The sequence below is a fragment of the Tupaia chinensis genome, unplaced genomic scaffold, assembly GCF_000334495.1.
Source record: "Tupaia chinensis unplaced genomic scaffold, TupChi_1.0 Scaffold138619_1, whole genome shotgun sequence".
Classification (NCBI taxonomy): domain Eukaryota; kingdom Metazoa; phylum Chordata; class Mammalia; order Scandentia; family Tupaiidae; genus Tupaia; species Tupaia belangeri.
Window position 1 is genome coordinate 333,033 of NW_006198512.1, and position 18,149 is coordinate 351,181.

An 18,149-nucleotide genomic window follows, 5' to 3' on the forward strand; every position below is an offset into this window, starting at 1 on the left:
AAAAAAAAAAGAAGAAAAGAAAGTGTCAAGATTAAACTAACAGTTTAAGTAATAGGACTGGAGGCAGAAGATAAAGACCCTTTCTTAGGTATACACAATGTAAAAAGGATGATTGCTATGGTTTGCATATACATCCCCTCTCCATTTATGTCTTAACATTTGGGGAGGGGCCAGCAGATGGCATGGTGGTTAAGGGCACTGGATTCCCACATGGCCAACCTTGGTTCGAATCCCAGAACGGGTGGCTTGCTTTCTCGTCTTTTCTTTTTCTTGCTCACTCTGCCCTCTCTGGTCGAATTAATAAATAAAGCTAAGATTTTTTTTTTTTTTTTTTTAATTTTGGGAGCCACTGTAATAGGATTAAGAAAGTAAAAGCTTTATTTTGTTATGGTATTGAAAAGTGGGTCCTTTGGTAAGTGATTAAGCATCAGGAGGGGGCCTCCTTGATTGAGCTGGGTTTTTATGGAGAGAGAGTCAGAGACCCGTGGATACACACTGCTCTGTGCTCACTTTGACGTTTGATAATGTGATGTGCTGAAGCGCCACGATGAGCACAGCCCCTGGACCTGGTTCTATAAGCTGGATAAATTTCTACTTTCTTAAATTACCCAGATCAGGTACTTTCTATCATTAGCAAATGAACACGATGGAACAATGTCAGCCTCCCATGTGTAACAACCTCACACAGAAAGCTATATTTTGGAGAGTATCTCATAGAAACCACAAAGGACTATGAACTACTTCAACTCCCATTTAAAAACTAACCTTTCTGTTCACTCTATTGAAAACAACCAAACATACCTTCCACTCAGTAGAATATCTCATCACAATTGCTCGGCACTGATTGTTATACTCTGCAATCCCCATTTTGGCCACATCTTCTGGTCCTTTGATTCCTAGTGTCTTATCGATTTCATATTCCTAAAAATTTATAAGATTTTAACATTTCTATCATATAGAACAATTGCAACTAAATAAATGTAAGAAATGAAACAGGTTTAAAAGAATGAGTTCTCAGAAAATCTACAAAGATGAACTATAAATAGCCTTACAGAAATAAAGTAGAAGAAAGTCTGACATATAGTGAAAATTCATCAGACTCTAATATATTATATGATGAAATCTAATGCTTATTAAAAAATCAGAACATCGGGGCCGGCAGGTGGCCTGGTGGTTAAGGCCACTGGACTCCAACATGGTGGTTAGTGATTTGAATCCAAGACCCAGCACTTTGCTTTCTCATTTTCCCTCTCTCTCATTCTGTCCCTCTCTGGTCAAATTAAAAATAAGTAAAGAAATAAATAAAAGTTTAATCATTCTTAAAAAGAAAAATCAGAACATTACAAGGTTGGAGACTCAAACATACCACAGGTAAACCATGACAATCCCATCCAAATCTTCTGTCAACATGAAAGCCACTCTGGTGAGCATATCTTGTCACGATATCTTTAATTGTCCCTGCCAGTATATGTCCATAGTGAGGCAGTCCAGTAGCAAAAGGAGGCCCATCGTAGAAGGTAAATCTAACAGAATTAATAAAAATACATTTAGTCACTCTAACACAGCAACAATTGAGGACAAGTTTTCTCAATAGATAGCTCCTGTCACAATAGAAACTGTAGGAAGAACAAAAGCAACGAGATCAGCAAATTCAGACAGAACTGAGTAGACATGTACTGGAGATCCCGTCTTCAGAAAAGCCAGTTATGGCTGAGCTGAAGAGACCTCCATTCAGTTACACATCCTTCACTATGGCCCACGACTTAAGGCACATTATTCATCTGATTCCCAGCCATCTCTTCAGTAAAAGAGGGCAATAAAGGCCTATCTCAAAGTTTCTGAGCACAGAAGACACCATGGGAACTGAGGAAAGTGGTCTTTCAGGTGACTGGAGAGTAGGGGCAGGAAGTACTGGGGGAGCCTCTACTAGGTACTTAGGCGGAAGTACCTGAATGAGGGAAGCAGTGATGGTAAGGGTGGAAGGAAGGTGGTGATAGACCACTCAGATGACCTTTTAAAGAAACAGGCCCTCATAACTCATTAATTCACCAGCAGGTGGCATGGTAGTTAAGGCACTAGACTCCTACATGGCCAACACTGCTTCGAGTCCTGGACCTGGCAGGTTGCTCTCTCACTTTTCCTCTCTTTCTCTCTGTTTCTCTAGTGAATACATGTGCTGAATAGAAAAACTAAAAATTAAAAGAACTCATTAATGCATTGTACGTCTACCTACTATACAGAGAGCTGGGAGGGACCAGCAGTTGGCATAATGACTATGTCGCTGAACTCCCATGTAGTCGACGGCAGTTCAAGTCCTGGACCCAGTAGCTTAAACTCATGCCGGGTGTGTATGTGTGCCCAAGATCCCGAGAGGAGAATGGATGAGAAGGGACTGCAGCGTGGCCATCCCCCCAGGGGGTGATTTCTTGCTTTCTCTCTCTCTGTCTCTCTCTCTCTCTTTCTGGCAAGCACATGCACTCTATAGCAAAAACCTCCCCAAAAGAAAAGAGAGAGTCAGGAATATAGAGACGAATAAGGAGTCTCAGTCTGAGAAAAGGCTATTCTTAGGGACTCAACCTTTACCACAGAATTCACATACTTTGGCCGATGTTTTGATTGCTTTAAGCATTCCTGAAAACAATTAAATTTGGACCAAAACTGCAAGATTTTCTCTTCTTCATCAGGAAAATTGATGGTTTCTGGCAGGAAAATTGATGGTTTCTGGAACTTGTTGGACCATTTTGTTGCTGCAGGAGAAATCAAATTTATTGTCAGAAAGAAATCTAGAAATAACAGAATATGGTATTATTAAAATGGGTGGTATATCACAATCCAAGATACTATACAACATATTAAAATTACAGCTTTATTGATATAAAATTCACCATATAACACGTTGTTTTTTTTTTTTTAAATAAAGAAGTTATTGCCATAGGGTACATGCACTTGCCAGAGTGAGACAGAGAAAGTAAGAGGGAAACTGAGAAATCACCCCCAGGAGGGATGGCCATGCCCCAATCCTTCTCCTCCATTCTCCTCCCAGGATCTTGGACATGCACACACATGTGCCTGACATGGTTTTCAAGTCATCAGGTCCAGGACCTCAACCACAATCAGCCACGTGGGAGTCCAGTGATATAACCACTAAGGTATCAACTGGCCCCAAGTGCACCCTTTTTAAAGTATACAATTCAATGGTGTTTTAGTATACCCACAAAGTTGTGCAACCATCCTCACTACCTAACTTTAGAATATTTTTCAGTTCCTCCCTCTGTCCCTGAAAACACATAACCAGTAGCAGTCACCACCCCATTCTTTCTTCTCCCAGCACCTGGAAACCATTCATTTGCTTTCTGCCTCTAAATTTACCTATTTGGGATATTTCGGATATAAAGAAAAATTTATGTGAATCAACATACATACGCTTATTGTGCCTGGTTTTATTTCCTTAGATTATTGTTTTCAAGGTCCATTCATATTGTTAACGTACTCATATCTCAGTTTTTATAACTACATAGTACTCCATTATATGGATAGGCCATATCTTATTTGTTCTTCCATCAGTTCCTGGACACCTGAATTATTTCTACTTTTTGACTACTATGAACAAACAGTGCTGTTATGAGCATTTGTAAATAAGTTTTCATTTCTCTTGGGTAACTACCTAGGAGTAAAATTTCTAAGTTACCTAGTAACTCTATAGTTTTTTCTTTTAAACTGCCACAAAATATTTTCCAAAATGATTACACCATTCTGTATGCTCCCAGCAATGAATGAAAATTTCAGTTTTCCATATCTTTCCCAGTATTTTTGTATTTTCCTTATTGTCCATCTATAGACATCTTAGAGGGTGTGAAGCAGTTTCTTTGTGGTTTTGATTCAAATTTTCCGAAGACTCTTTCCATGTGCTTAATGGCTATCTGTATATCTTCTTTGGATAAATGGTTATTCATCCTTTGCCATTTTTTAATTGAGTTGTCTTTTTTATTAAGAGAGATTTTTGACATAGGGCATGTATACTCACTGTAAACACAGAGAGAGACAGAGAAAATGACAAACTACCCATGCTCCAGGGAGAACGGTCATGCTACAACCCCTTCATCCTCCTTTCAGGATCTTGGGCACATACACACACACGCCCAGCTGAGTTTCAAGACGCGGGGTCCAAGACTCGAACCACAGTTGACCATATGGGAGTCCAGTGCTTTAACCACTATGCCACCTACTGGCCCTGTTTTTTTTTTATTATTATTTAAATTTCTGCTATAGGGCCCATGTGCTCATGGCTGAAGTGGGGGAGGAGCAGGAACAGGAGTGAGTAATCATCCCCCAGGGGGGATGGCCACTTTGCAATCCCTTCTCTAATTTCTTCTCAGGATTTTGGGCATGCATATGTGCCCAGTGTGATTTTTCAAGCCACCAGGTCCAGAACTAGAACCATGTAGTTGGCCATGTGGAATCCAGCTGCCTTAATCACCACGCTACCTGCTGCTCCTGGGTTGTCTTTTTATGGTTGAGTTTTAAAAGTTCTTTACAGGACCAGCAATTGGCATAATGGCTATGTCGCCGGACTCCCATGTAGTCGATCATGGTTTGAGTCCCAGACCTGGTGGCTTAAACTCACACTGGACATGTGTACACATGTGCCCAAGATCCCACGAGGAGACTGGAGGAGAAGGGATTTCGGCGTGGCCATCCCCTCTGGGGATTTCTTGCTTTCTATCTGTCTGTCTTTCTGGCAAGCGCACGTGTCCTATAGCAAAAACCTCTCACAAAAAAATAATAATAATAAGAGGGGGATGAAGAGAAGAGGATAGAGAAAGATAGCAAGAGAACAAATAGAGAGGCAGGACATTGATGACATGTATAGTACTCTGAACTAGATTGGTCTGAGGAGTATTTTCGTGATGGGTAAAGTCTTTTTACAAGCAAAATGAGAAATAGTGATAGACTGTTTAAAAATAATAATTAGAGGGACCAGCAGTTAGCGTAATGGCTATGTCGCTGGACTCCCATGTAGTCGACCGCGGTTCGCACATTGGGTGCATATGCGTGCCCAAAGTTCCAAGAAGAGAATGAAGGAGAAGGGATTGTCGTGTGGCCATCCCCCAGGGGGATGATTTCTCGCTTTTTATCTCTCTGTCTCCCTCTGTCTGTCTGGCAAGCGCACACCCCCTATAGCAAAAAAAAAAAAAAAAAAATTAGAATAATAATAATGATTGGGAAAAACACTGAAAAGATATTGAATGACAAAGTAGGGAGATTAATGTCTCTGTATTGACTGACATGCATGGTATTCCCTTTTGAAAAAGCAATGTAATACATTGTAAAGTTATATGTAATCCAATGTAATATAAAGATTATGATGTTAATAAAAATTTTAAAAAATGAAAAAAAAAAGCTTACAAATAATAGGGTAGAATAGTGTTTATAAAATAAATATATCAAAGCAATAAACATATGAATTAAGAAAAAAAAATGTAATAATATTAAGTTCTTTATATATCCTGGATAAAAATCTTTTATCTGATAAATGATTTATAAAAATCGCCTTCTATTCTGTGATGTCTTTTTTATTATTTTGATGGCCTTCTCTTAAGTATAAACATTTTTAATTTTAAGGCAGTGTTCATTTATTTTTTTCTTTTGTTTTGCTACTTAAGCTTTTAGTGTTATATCTAATAAACTATTACCTAAACAAGGTTGCAAATTAAAAAAAAAAAAAAAACTGCTATAGAGTGCTTGCTGGAGAGAAACAGAAAACACTGAGAGGGAAAGTAAGAAAGCACACCCTGATGGGGAAGGCCACACCACAATCCTTTCTCCTCTTCCTGATGGGGATGGCCACACCACAATCCTTTCTCCTCTATTCTCCTCTCAGGATTCTGAGCACACACATACAACTAGAGTACTTTCAAGCTGTCAAGTCAAGGACTTGAACCAGAGTTGGCCACGTGGGATTCAGTCACTCCAACCTCTACACCACTGGCTAGCCCCAAGTTGCAAATTTTGAGTTTACATTTAGGGCACTGACCCATTCTGAGTTATTTTTATATATGGTATGAGATAGGGGTACACAGTACTTCTTAAATTATGTAAAACTGAAGCATTATTTCTATCAGCAAATCACATTCTCCCCTATTACTTTTATTTTACAGTAAAATATTCAGCAATATTGGACAAAAAGTTTCTAAAAGTAAACAAGAAAATCTTAGAGATCCTGATGGTGCTAAAAACTATAATAATACAGTAATTTTTCTGAGAGAGAGAGATTTGCTATAGGGGGCATGCACTTGCCAGAGACAGAAAGTGAGAAATCATCCCTGGGGGATGACCACACCACATTCCCTTCTTCATTCTCCTCTCAGGATCTTGGGCATGCACACACAAGTGCCTGGTGTTGAGTTTCAAGTCCCTGGGTCCGGGACTCAAATCATGGTTGACTATGTGGGAATCCTGTGACACAACCATTACAATCATCTGCTGGCCCCAATAATAATTTTAAAAAAGAAATCCAAGAGTAGCTAAAAATGTTCTTACCTACTCTCACATGGCAGAAAGTACTTTTCTTGAAATAATTTCATCTTCTTTTTGAGGAAAATAGCTTAGAACTTTTAAAAATTTTAAAGCTAAAAAAAAATCCTACATTTGAAAAGTTTATTCGAATTTTCCATTTTTTACCCTTCTATTGCTTTTTCATAGTTTTTATAAAGTAAAAATCCTGTACCTCTCTGACTTAGTCCTTCTTGAGAGAAATCTTAAAGTGTCTAAGTTATGCTAATAATCTCTTATAGAGACAATACCAATCTGTGACCTATCTATATCCTCAAGTCTCTTCTCCTTCAAAGCCTATTTATTCTTACTTAAAACTTGAATAAGGTTGGTGACCACATTTCCAAGCCATTACCAGAAGTGGTGATGGGACTGCTAATAATTAGAGTACAACAGATAAGATAAAGGCCTTGAGCACTCAAGAACAACAGTTTGGGATACCTGACTATAAGAGAAAAGACACCTACATACCTTGGCCAGTTCTCAAAACACTGAAAGCATCATAAACTAAGTGCAGTGACTGACTCAACTTCTTAAAAACAAAAAAACTTGGAACCAGCAGTTAGCGTAATGGCTATGTCGCTGGACTCCCACATAGTCGACCACAGTTCACGTCCCGGACCCGGTGGCTTAAAACTCACGCCAGGCGCGTGTGCGTGCGTGCCCAAGATCCCGAGAGGAGAATGGAGGAGAAGGGATTGCGGCGTGACCATTCCCCTTGGGGAGTGATTTCTCGCTTTCTGTCTCTGTCTCTCTGTCTGCCTGGTGAGCACACGCACTCTATAGTGAAAAACCTCTCCAAAACAAAAACAAAAACAACTTTGTCACAAATACTGCTTTTGCTTTAAAAAAAAAAAGCACTACATTAAATTTTAAATTTTCAGATGTGAGAATGCTTTTGATTTAGGGGGAAAAAAGACAAAAAGAGGTAGGCCATTTAACTAACTGAAATAGTCAGTTCCAATAAAAGTACACCATTAAGTGGTTTAAATGGAAATTGTAAGGCATTTTAGACTTTCAACTCTTATTACAACCTCCAGCCTTTAAAAGAAAGTTAGCTTGTTCATTTATTGATTTATTATATATGAAGTTCAGTGGCTACCTTATCATAGGCCAACTGAAATTTACGGGATTATGAGATTGTATTTGAATACCAACAGACCTTTAGAGAGCAACACGTTCATTTCCAGTCTGTTAATATTTAAGACCAATCCTAGTGTGGCCCGTGTTTATGGGAGCTTATTAGATATGTAAATATGCCAGTCTCTCCTTGGACCAAAGATTCCGTACCAGCATTTTGGCAGATCTCTGGGGATTAGCAAGTGCACCTAGATTTGAACATCACCACTACTACACCAATCTGACAGTTATTCAGGGATACCTAATTGAGTCTTTTTTTTTTTTTTTTTTTGAATATTAGTTGGAGCAGAGCCCTTGAATTGATAAACATGCAAGGGTTTGGTTGCCAGTCACATGTGTACATTAAGAGAAGAGTATCAGGGGCCAGCAGGTAGCATGGTGGTTAAAACACTGGACTCCTGTATACCTTACCACGGTTCAAGTCCCAGACCTAGTGGTTTATTTTCTCTCTCTTTGGTGAGCACATATGCCCTGTAGCAAAATTTAAAATAATAGTAATACTGGGACCAAGAGTTGGTGCAATGGCTATGTCGCTGGACTCCCATGTGGTCAAACGTGGTTCAAGTCCCAGACCTGGTAGCTTAAACTCAGGCTGGGCATGTGTGCGTGCGTGCCCAAGATCCCAAGAGGAGAATGAAGGAGAAGGGATTGCGGCGTGGTCATCTCCCCTCGGGGGGTGATTTCTTGCTTTCTATCTTTCTGGTGAGTGCACGCACCCTGTAGCAAAAAACTCTCAAATGAAAACAAAAAAAAGAATAATACTACTAAATACAAAACTAAATAATTCTTTATAAAAAAGAGAAGAGTATTACAGGTTTTCCTTCTAGTCCTTCCACTCCTTGTCTCTGATTTCTGTGTCAGATATATCTGGAACATGATCTTAGTCTGTCCCTTATTTTTCTTAAATTTGAGATAAAGTCAGAATGCCTGACTATTAGTATGCTCTTATAAGCATACGAAGCTTACCTCTACAGTCTCTCAGAAGTGCACATATCACACTTAGATGGCACTCCATTAATTCCTCTGCACATGAGGGTGGCTAGAAGTTGGCCCTAGAATAGTGCATGTGAGTTAGGGACTTTTGCACAGGGAGGGCTCTCCTGATTCTTTTTTTTCTTTTCTCCCTTTTATTCAGCATTCATTGACTTCACTTAATCCAGTAAAAAACTACAGATGTTCTTTTTTTTTTTTTTTTGAGAAGATTTAAGCTTTCTGAGAAGAGGGTTCATAACTTTTACTGGATTTTCTAGGAAGTCTCTATTTCCCTCAAAAGATTAAGAATCGGTGCACTATTATGCCAAACACAAAAGCCTAGTATACACAAAGTGCAACAGCACTGACTATGCCAGGAAGAACCATGTACCAGTGACCGGGCTATGGTGGCTGCTGAGAAGAAACAGCCCCCATGCATAAATCACAGGATTGCTGTTGCCCATAGTATCCACCGGAGAGCTGTACTTGCACAACAGCACCCAGCAACCACAGGGCAAGGAACGGTGGGTGAACCTTGCCAAGCTGTGCACTGCAATGTCATCTTTTACCCTCTTACTATAATCCAAGCCTTCCACTCTTCCCTGTTCTACAACTCCTTCAGGTCACCTAAGTCTTTAATTCCTGTCCAGCAAATTGTAGACTACTCTCCCTAACCTTGAGTTTATCTCAATGTGCCTTGGAAAAGCATAATGAAACCATATTTTGTTTGAAATCTCATGGATCTTCCTTGTCACACCGCTTCTCCTTTTAATTCTATTGCATGACTCGTATTCTTCCCATTACCTAGGCCGGACAATTCTGAGTCACCCTATTGGCCAGATGATCCCCACATTCAATTAATCAGCAGGTTACGGGGATCTTACATCTCATGCTAGCTCTGCTTCTCCTTTTTCATCCCCAGAACTTCATAACATGTTACATTAAGTCAAATTTAAAACCAGGGTGGCTCCTTCTTAAGTCTTGTCTTAATTTAAGCATATACATACCAAGACATACCCAAATGTGCAAAGTAGGCAAACAAAGATATTCACTGAAGCATTGCTTCCATAGCCAAATGACTGAAAACAACTTAAATATCCATTACAATTAAATTATGGTACAATAAAATTTCATGCAGTCATTAAAAATAGCCAACTGAAGGGACTGCAGCGTGGCCATCCCTCTGGGGGGGGGTGATTTCTCGCTTTCTGTCTCTCTGTCTCTCTCTCTGTCTGGCAAGCGCACGTACCCTACGGCAAAAACCTCTCCAAAAAAAAACCAACTGATGGGCCAGAAAGTGGAGTGACAGTTAGTGACAGTTAAAGGTGCAAAACTCCCATAAGGTTAACACGGTTAATATGGTTCCAGTCTCAGACCTGGTGGCTTAAAAATCAGCTGGGCCCCTATGCGTACCCATAATACCAAAAGGAGAATGGAGGGAAGAGGATTGCAGCAAGCCCCCCCACACCCCACCCCCACCCCTTGGGGAGGAGGGGGGGGTTATTTCTCACTATTCCTCTCTGTCTTTGGCGAGGGCACCCATCCTGTGGCAAAACCAGAAAAAGAAAAACAAATGAAAAAACCATAGTACATGTTAAATATAAAAATTACCTACACATATTAGGAAAAGCACAAGTCACTGTTGTACCAATTAATATTAAGTGTAGTGTATCATTTTCAAAAGGGTTGTTACTCATTTCAAACATCTCATCCAAAAAAAGCAAACATAAATTCATGAGGCTGGACGCCCACCAGTTCCTCACACACACACCCTGCAGCAGCAGTAGTGACAGCAGCTCCCCGTTTGCGAACCAACACAAGTACTTTCAAATCCTGCAGCACTGTGAGTAAGGTCCCCTGGTTTCTCCCTCCCTCCAACAGGCCTAGCCAACACATTGCCTGACCAGCCTTCTTCCTCCTCCGTGCTCCCAGCAAGGCGTGCACTCGTCTCCTGCTGCATGACCAAACTGAGTGTGAGCCAAGGGCCAAGCGGCCGCTCCTACCCCTTCTGACACCAGGTCCCCAGCGATAAATGCACGTCCACTGGAACCAGTGACAGGAAGGGACAGTCCATGGTTCAGACTCACTGCTTAATTTGTTTTCAGAAATTCTAGACTTAGCAGTGATGTCGTCAGGCACCCAGTGCTTTTCACCTTGAATTCCCAAAACCACCCCCGCGCTCCAAGGCCCACCGGGTTCCCGGTCCCCGTGCAGCTGGAGAACTTCTGAGAACTGTAACCCTCGGCTGGATTCACTCTGAATGCTGCAGCGACCCCGCAGACGCCTCCCAGTCTTGCTCTGGAGAAACAGACACACAAGCCACCACCATCGCAGGCACGCCTCCACTCCTCCTGGCCCCTCAAACCATTTTTTAAAAAGCTCGCGTCCTACTCTCGGTGTCGGGGACGCGCGGGGCACCTGACCGCGGACAGAACCCAGCGTACCTGAGGGAGCCCGCGGGCAGGCCCAGCGCACCTGCAAGATCACGGAGCTGAAGAGCCCGGCGCACTGCGCAGCCCACCGGCCGGCAGCGAGGACGAAGGCGGCGTGCACGCCGCGGCGCGGAGGCCAAGGTGACGCAACGCCCTGACAGCGCTCCGAGAAGGGGACTGCGCCGGCGCGTCCATCCCGAGTCCGGCGCCGATTGGCTGCGCGGGCCCACGGCTACGCCCACCCCGACCTGGAAAGCGCGGTGAATGCTGGGAAAGCGGCGCTGGTCCTGGCCAGGCCAGAAGCGCATGCGCGGCGTGGTCCCACGCCGGCATCCAGAGTGCCAGAGACCGCTGCATGGGTGCTTGATCGCGCCTTTTCCTTGTTTCCTCTCCTTGCCCTTCAGATAGGTGCGTCCCTCCAGAGGTCCCTGACTGACATATGGGGCAATGGCTTCAAAAGTTATGGAGGGAGGAGCAGGTGGCGTAATAGCTACGTCGCTGGGCTCCCGCGAAGGGACCCCTTGGCTTAAACTCACGCTGGGCGGGTGTGTGTGCCAGCCCGAGATCCCGAGAGGAGATCCCCCCACCCCCCAGTGATTTCTCGCTGTTTCTTTCTGGCAAGCGCACTCACCCAATAATAAAAACCTCTCCAAAAAAAAATAAGTTATGCCTGGGAGCCTGGACCAGTGGATCCCAAGGCCTTTTTTCTATGTAAATAGCCACGTGGAGCGATGGGACAAACAGGAGGGCCTGGAGGCCAGCTTTAATACCCTGTTGGCCTGCCCCTTTTCTGGTATTAAAATAGAAATTGGTGTATTTATTGTTATGTGGCTGAGGCACCGTCCAGACGTGCTGGTGATTTCGGAGCCATGCAAAGGACAGGCCCCCATCTTTGCCACCAAGCCCAAAAGGCGGGACTTCATCTTACGCAGAGTGCAGGGTTCTGTAGGAAGTCTAGTTTACTTACTAGCAGCAGCAAACAACTGACCTGACTTAGAATATGTAGAAAGTACTTCCTCAGTAAGTTTAAGAACATTGGCTAGTCCGTTCAGCAGTTCCTTACAGTCAGTCTAGGCCCTTTCAAGAGTAAGTTGTTTCATCAACAGGGTAGCTCAGTGTTGCAGTGACTACTCATTTGAACATATGCAAGTACAGTTAACTGGAAGCATTTGGAGTGTGCTCTAGTTTTTGTACTCAATTTGCCACCTTGTTCAATTCATTTCTATCACCTGTTCAGAAAACTATCTTAGAATGAGGCAGAGGGCTCCTGGACAGATGTGGCTAAGACAAAAAGGTACAGGTGAGGTAGACTGAGTCTGATGATTTAAAATTTGGACTTAAAAAATATTTTAGAGTATTAGTGAGTTATTGGAAGACTAGTCTAGAAAAGTTAGGCAAGAGGGGAAAAAAGAATTCCAGGAAAAACAGGTAACTATCATACTGCTGGGATTAGAGTTCAAACATCAATTTTTTTTTTTTTTTGGCAAGTTTTTTGCTATAGGGTGCGTGTGCTCACCAGAAAGATAGAAAGCAAGAAATCACCCCATGGGGGATGGACATGCTGCAATCCCTTCTCCTCCATTCTCCTCTTGGGATCTTGGGCATGCACGCACACTTGCCCAGCGTGAGTTTAAACCACCAGATTCGGGACTCGAACCGCGGTTAACTACATGGGAGTCCAGTGACATAGCCATTGTGCCATCTGCTGGTCCCATCAATTTTCAAAGTAGGAAATCAAATTACTGTCTAAAGCCAAGAAGTCAGAGTATAAGCATGTTAGGGAGAAGTATGGAGAAAACTATCAGAAGAAACAAAGTTATTCAAGGTAGTTTTATTTGGGGAGTAGGAAATGTGGTGCATAAGACTACTTGAGAAGTCACTTCCGTGCCTGGTTTTGAGATGGAGTGACAAATTTAAATATGGTCATAAGTGCTGATACTCTCCCCATCAAGAGGTGAGGATCTGTGTCCTTCCCTTTGATTCTTGGTAAGCTGTCCATTTTGACCTGAAGAACTCTGGAAGTGACTGAGCCGATTTCTAGGACAAGGCCTTATCTTTTTCTAGCCCCTGAGAACACTTGGACCTAGAACCTAGTTGCCTTATAGGAAAGCCCATGGACAGCACAGAGCAGGGAGCCATCTCCAAAGTAGACCTTCTAGCCCAGGACCTCCGCACCCCTGAGGTTACCACATAGGACAGAGATGTGCAGTCCCCACTAAGTCCTGACCAGATTCTGTATTTGGGAGCAAAACAAATAACTTCACTGGGAAAATGTGCTATGCCACAAATGGACTATCTAACTTATTTACGCCACTGAATGGCTGTGCCCATTCACCATGAAGTCTGAAGTCAGATACCTAAATTGTGGGTCCACGGACCTGCCGCCAACATGATTTTCCATGTTGCTAGCGGCCAAAGACAGGAAGACTGCATCTGACTTGTTCCTGGTCCTCAAACAACTCTCACATGATGCTGGTCAGGAACGTCCTACATTTCAGTTAGCTACTAGTCATGATGCAAATACAGAACCCAGACATGATTTGTAATTCATTATTTAAACAAAATGACAAAATGGAGGTAAGGCGTATGTGGTAAATCAGAAATAACCGTTTCAAACAGCCTATAATTCACACAAAGCCAAACAGGAAAAACGCAAATTTTACCCATTTATTAAAAAAAGATTTTGCATAAACCCTAGATCAAATGTCCATCAGTTACTGAGGATGGAGGGCAGTAATGATATACAAGAAATATTTTGAAGGACTATCTTGTGCTTCATTTTTTAAAAGTTCAGTTTAATTTTTTTAAGTAACTACTTAGGAAGAAATACAGAGGAATTCCACAGAAAAAGACAGCAACCAGAACAATACTCCACCAGCCAGATTTTGAATACCTTTCTTCTTTTTTAAAGAAAGATTTTTGCCGTAAGGCATGTGCATGTGCTGGAGAGATGGAGCAACGGAGACAGAAAAATCACCCCCTAGGGGGTGGTCACGCTGCAATCCTTTCTCCTCCGTTCTCTTCCCAGGATCCTGGGCATGCACGCACAAGCACCTGGTATGAGTTTTAATCCACTGGTTCGAGGACTCGAACTGTAGTCCACTAAGTGGGAGTCCGGTGATGTAACTATTATACAATCAGCTGGTCCTTTGAATAGTCTTTCATTCTGAAATTTCTTCTCCGTCAGCTAAAATTATATTCTGGGTCAATTTCCTCAGCTGAGCCTTGTTCCCAATTCAACACCAAAACCAGTAGCTGACATTGATTATTTTTGTTTCACTTTCCTCTTTGCATCTTTGTGTTTCTTCCGACAATCCTGGAAAGTCATAAAAACAAAAGCCTTTGTTACTAATAATTGCAAACTATTTCTAAGTATCTGTAACCATAAAATAAAACAAGCTATTACTGTCATGGTCAAGGTTATGGAAACTCATTTTGGAAGTGCTCACTTGAAATGAACAGGAACTATAAATACTTAGCTTCAATTGTTTATAAAGGGAATGACAATTCAGTCTTTTGATAATTTTTTTTTCAAGTTTTTGCCGTAGGGGCACATGTGCTTGCCAGAGAAACAGAGAGAACAGAGAAAAGGTAAGTGAGAAATCTACTTTCCCTGCCCCCCTGGGGATAGCTATGCTGCAATCTCTTCCTTTCTCCTCTTGGAATTTTGGACAGGCACACACACAAACGCACATGCACACATGCATGCATGCATGCACACACACACACCTGGCATGACTTTCAGGCGGCAGTTCCAGGATTCGGGCCACGGTCAGCCATATGGGAGTCCAGTGCCTTAACCACTATGTCACGTGCTGGACCCACAATTCAGTCTTTTAAAATCTCATGATTCCTGTCATTTAGTGAGCCTGACTGGATGCTGGGACCACATAATCCAGCCAGTCTTTAGTTTCTTCACTGCTACTATTTGTGGGCTCAATTAAGCAATCTGTAAGTTTCCCCTTGCCAGTGTATAACCGAGTTTAAATCGTGTTCTCAATTGTCATTTTTTTCCTAAATTTCCTTTTTTTTTTTTTGAGAGAGATTTTTGCTATACATGTGTATGCTCGCCAAAGAGAAACACAGGGAGACAGAAAGCAAGAAAAATCAACCTCCACAGGGGATAGCCACGCCACAATCCCTTCTCTTCCCTTCTTCACTCAGAATTTTGGGTACACACACGCGCACACCCAACCTGAGTTTTAAGCTGCTAGGTCCTGTGAACTGCAACTGACCATGTAGAATTGCGCAACATAACCATTATGTCATCTGTTAGTCCCCCTTTTCTTGGAGAGGTTTTTGCTATAGGGCGCGTACACTCGCCAGAAAGACAGAGACAGAGAGACAGAAAGCGAGAAATCACCCCGCAGGGGGAATGGCCATGCTGCAATCTCTTCTTCATTCTCCTCTCAAGATCCTGGGCACACGCGCCTGACGTGAGTTTAAGCCACTGGGTCTGGGACTCAAACCACGGTCAACTACATGAGAGTTCAGCAACATAGCCATTACGGTCTGGGCCCCTTTTGTTTTTAAATTGCACAGGCTTGACAGAGAGAGGGACATGGAGAAAGTGCCCTCCCAATGGGACATGGTCATAGAATCCCTTTTCCATCTCTATCCTAGGTTTTGGGTACTCATGTACACATGCCTGGTATGTTGTTCAAGTCTTGAGAGCAAGGACAAAACTCTGGGGTACCATGTGGGATCTGGGATTTGTATCTCTAAACCACTAGACCCTTCAAGAGGCTGGGCCTTCTAGCTAAATTTCCATACCCTATTCTTATTATTACTTTTTAGTTTTGCTATAGGACATGTACATTCATCCAAGGAGAGGGAGAGAGAAAGAGAAAGCACTGCCTAGGAGGGACAGCCACGGGCAATCCTCTCTCCTCCGTTCTCTCTCAGTAATCGGGGCATGCGCACATGAGTGCCTTGTGTGTTTTATAAGCCTCCAGGTCTGGGACTCAAACTGCACAGTTGGCCATGTGGGATCCGGCCACTCCCATGCCCCCTGGGCAGTCCTATTTTTATTATTCTTACACCAAAGAGACAGGAACACAGATTCCCACTGTTCTTTCACCAGGGAAGTAACAACATGGACGACGCTGTAGGAGATAACCGCCACGGACATGCGGCCACTCACCATGTGCAGGCTGTGTGCTCTGGCCTCCCAAGAGTTCCTGCTAATATTACTTCCCACTCCTTTCCAAAACAAGTCACAACCTACAAGGAGAAAAGTAAAAACGGTAAGGCAGACTACTAACATGTATAATAAAGTGTTGGTATTACCAAGGTCTCCAACAGGATTGCGTTGTTGGAAAAGTCATGAAAATCCAATAGTTAAGACCTTTTTTAAAAAAAGAAAAAAGTGTTGCTAGGATTTTACCGTTATATATCACTTAGCATTATTTTGTCATTTTGTTTTGGTGTTAGGCTTTAGGAAATGAGAAGTTCCGGGGCCAGCAAGTGGTGTGGTAGTTACAGCTCTGAACTCCCACTTTGTTGACCACTATTTGAGTCCTGGGTCTGGCAGCTTGAGATTCACAGCAGGCTTATGTATGTGCATGCCCAAAATCCCAAGAGGAGAATGAAGGAGAAGGGACTATGGCATGGCCATAACCCTGAGTGGGTGATTTCTCATTTTCTGTCTCTAATGAGCACATGCACCCTATAGCAAAAACTCTCTCTCTTAAAAAAAAAAAAAAAAAAAAAGGGGCCCAAAGAGGGGGGGGCCAAGAGGGGCCAGCAAGTGGTGTGGCCAACTGCAGTTCAAGTCCTGGACCTGGTGGCTTGCTTACTTTCTCACTTTCCCTCTTTCTCTGTCTCTCTCTGATCAAACTGGAAAATAACAACAATAATATTGGTAAATAAAATTAAGTAATCCTTTAAAGAAAAAGGAAGAGCCTCAGGAGTCTCAGAATTTCTACTGGATTTTTACAGTACTAAAAATGTAGAGGTTTTGTATGTCTGGCATCTAAGCAAATCCCTAGAATTAAACAAACCCTTTAGATGGTAATTACTAAGCAAGTAACATGGTGAATGGGGCTAACAGTCTCAAGGGCTTTACAAGTGAACATGCTCTAGTCTGAACACGAGTCAGCATTTCTAGATGCGAGTTATTGTACCAGAGTGTGCAATGACAGGAGCTGTCTAATGAAGATACAAACTTACCATGAAGTCTTTCATCATCTTTAGAAAAAAAGAAAAACCTAGGGGTCTCTTTCTCAGGTAATGATGATTCTCTGGAGAAACAGACACAGAGAAATAGATGTTGGTTGGTTTAATTTCAATATTTAAGAATATTATATTGAAAATATAAACTATTCTTTAGATATATCTGCTAGGTGTTTTGCTCACTTTACACTGAATTACAATGACCCTACCCAAACTCCATTCATTGTTCTTATTTACCTGAAGAGAAAGACAGGTTGAACTAACTATCTTTTCCATTCTCTGTGTTGATACGCTACTCCTCGCCACTGCTACCCTGTTTGACAGTGTCCGCCAAGGGCAGGCCTTCAGCTGCTCAGAGAGTCCTATTTCCAGACAGTGACCTCCCTGTGAGGCTTCCTTCCCTTGCACATCCCATCCCCCACCCTAAGCTATCTAAATCTCAAGGAAAGGCAACACTCATTATAAAAAGGCTGGAGAACTCTCTAAAGGAGCTTAGAAAAGAAAATTAAGTTGTCTTGTGAAGAAAAGCTTGGATACTTTACGATGCTTCTGGGACATACCTGAGCTTCCACAAATTACGAAATATATCAGCACAGAAACAAGTTGCTTACCTAGGACTTGGGGCTTGTTGATCTGTTTCTTCAGTAGTATCATCATCTTCTGAACTGCTATCTTGGAAACGAGGGTCTCCCTTCCAGATAACTTTCCCAGATTTCACTGTTCCAATCTTATAGGTTTCTGTATTATTTTTCAATAAAAGATAAGATGGGATTATAACTGAATAGCAATGTAATTTTGAAGACTCATTTGATTATTTTCACTATGCATATATATCCCTAAATTTTCAGTATATTAATTCTTTTAAAATAGGTAGTATCG

The 18,149-nt window shown here is 42.2% G+C and overlaps 2 protein-coding genes and 1 non-coding gene across 7 annotated transcripts in view; all 3 read right to left on the minus strand.

The window, feature by feature from the left end:
- IARS1 (isoleucyl-tRNA synthetase 1) overlaps positions 1-11,255 on the minus strand; it is a 123,159-nt gene extending 111,904 nt beyond the window's left edge. Inside the window, 5 exon segments of the mRNA XM_014592812.2 lie at positions 802-921; positions 1,367-1,523; positions 2,600-2,679; positions 2,681-2,747; positions 11,109-11,255. Of these exon segments, the coding sequence (XP_014448298.1) occupies positions 802-921; positions 1,367-1,523; positions 2,600-2,679; positions 2,681-2,740 (417 nt within the window). The 5' untranslated portion in view covers positions 2,741-2,747; positions 11,109-11,255.
- On the minus strand, positions 9,048-9,180 carry LOC114004562 (small nucleolar RNA SNORA84). Its single transcript, XR_003546686.1, has one exon. It is a non-coding gene; the product is annotated as a small nucleolar RNA SNORA84 (small nucleolar RNA).
- A 2,863-nt stretch (positions 11,256-14,118) lies between the features above and the next one.
- NOL8 (nucleolar protein 8) overlaps positions 14,119-18,149 on the minus strand; it is a 31,353-nt gene continuing 27,322 nt past the window's right edge. For all 5 annotated transcript variants that reach the window (XM_027765524.1, XM_014592810.2, XM_014592806.2 and 2 more), the window contains 4 exons: positions 17,882-18,008; positions 17,268-17,338; positions 16,240-16,319; positions 14,119-14,412 (listed from right to left, as the gene is read on the minus strand). In XM_027765524.1, coding sequence (XP_027621325.1) covers positions 14,362-14,412; positions 16,240-16,319; positions 17,268-17,338; positions 17,882-18,008 — 329 coding nt within the window. In that variant the 3' untranslated portion in view covers positions 14,119-14,361. The remainder of the gene's footprint in view (positions 14,413-16,239; positions 16,320-17,267; positions 17,339-17,881; positions 18,009-18,149) is intronic.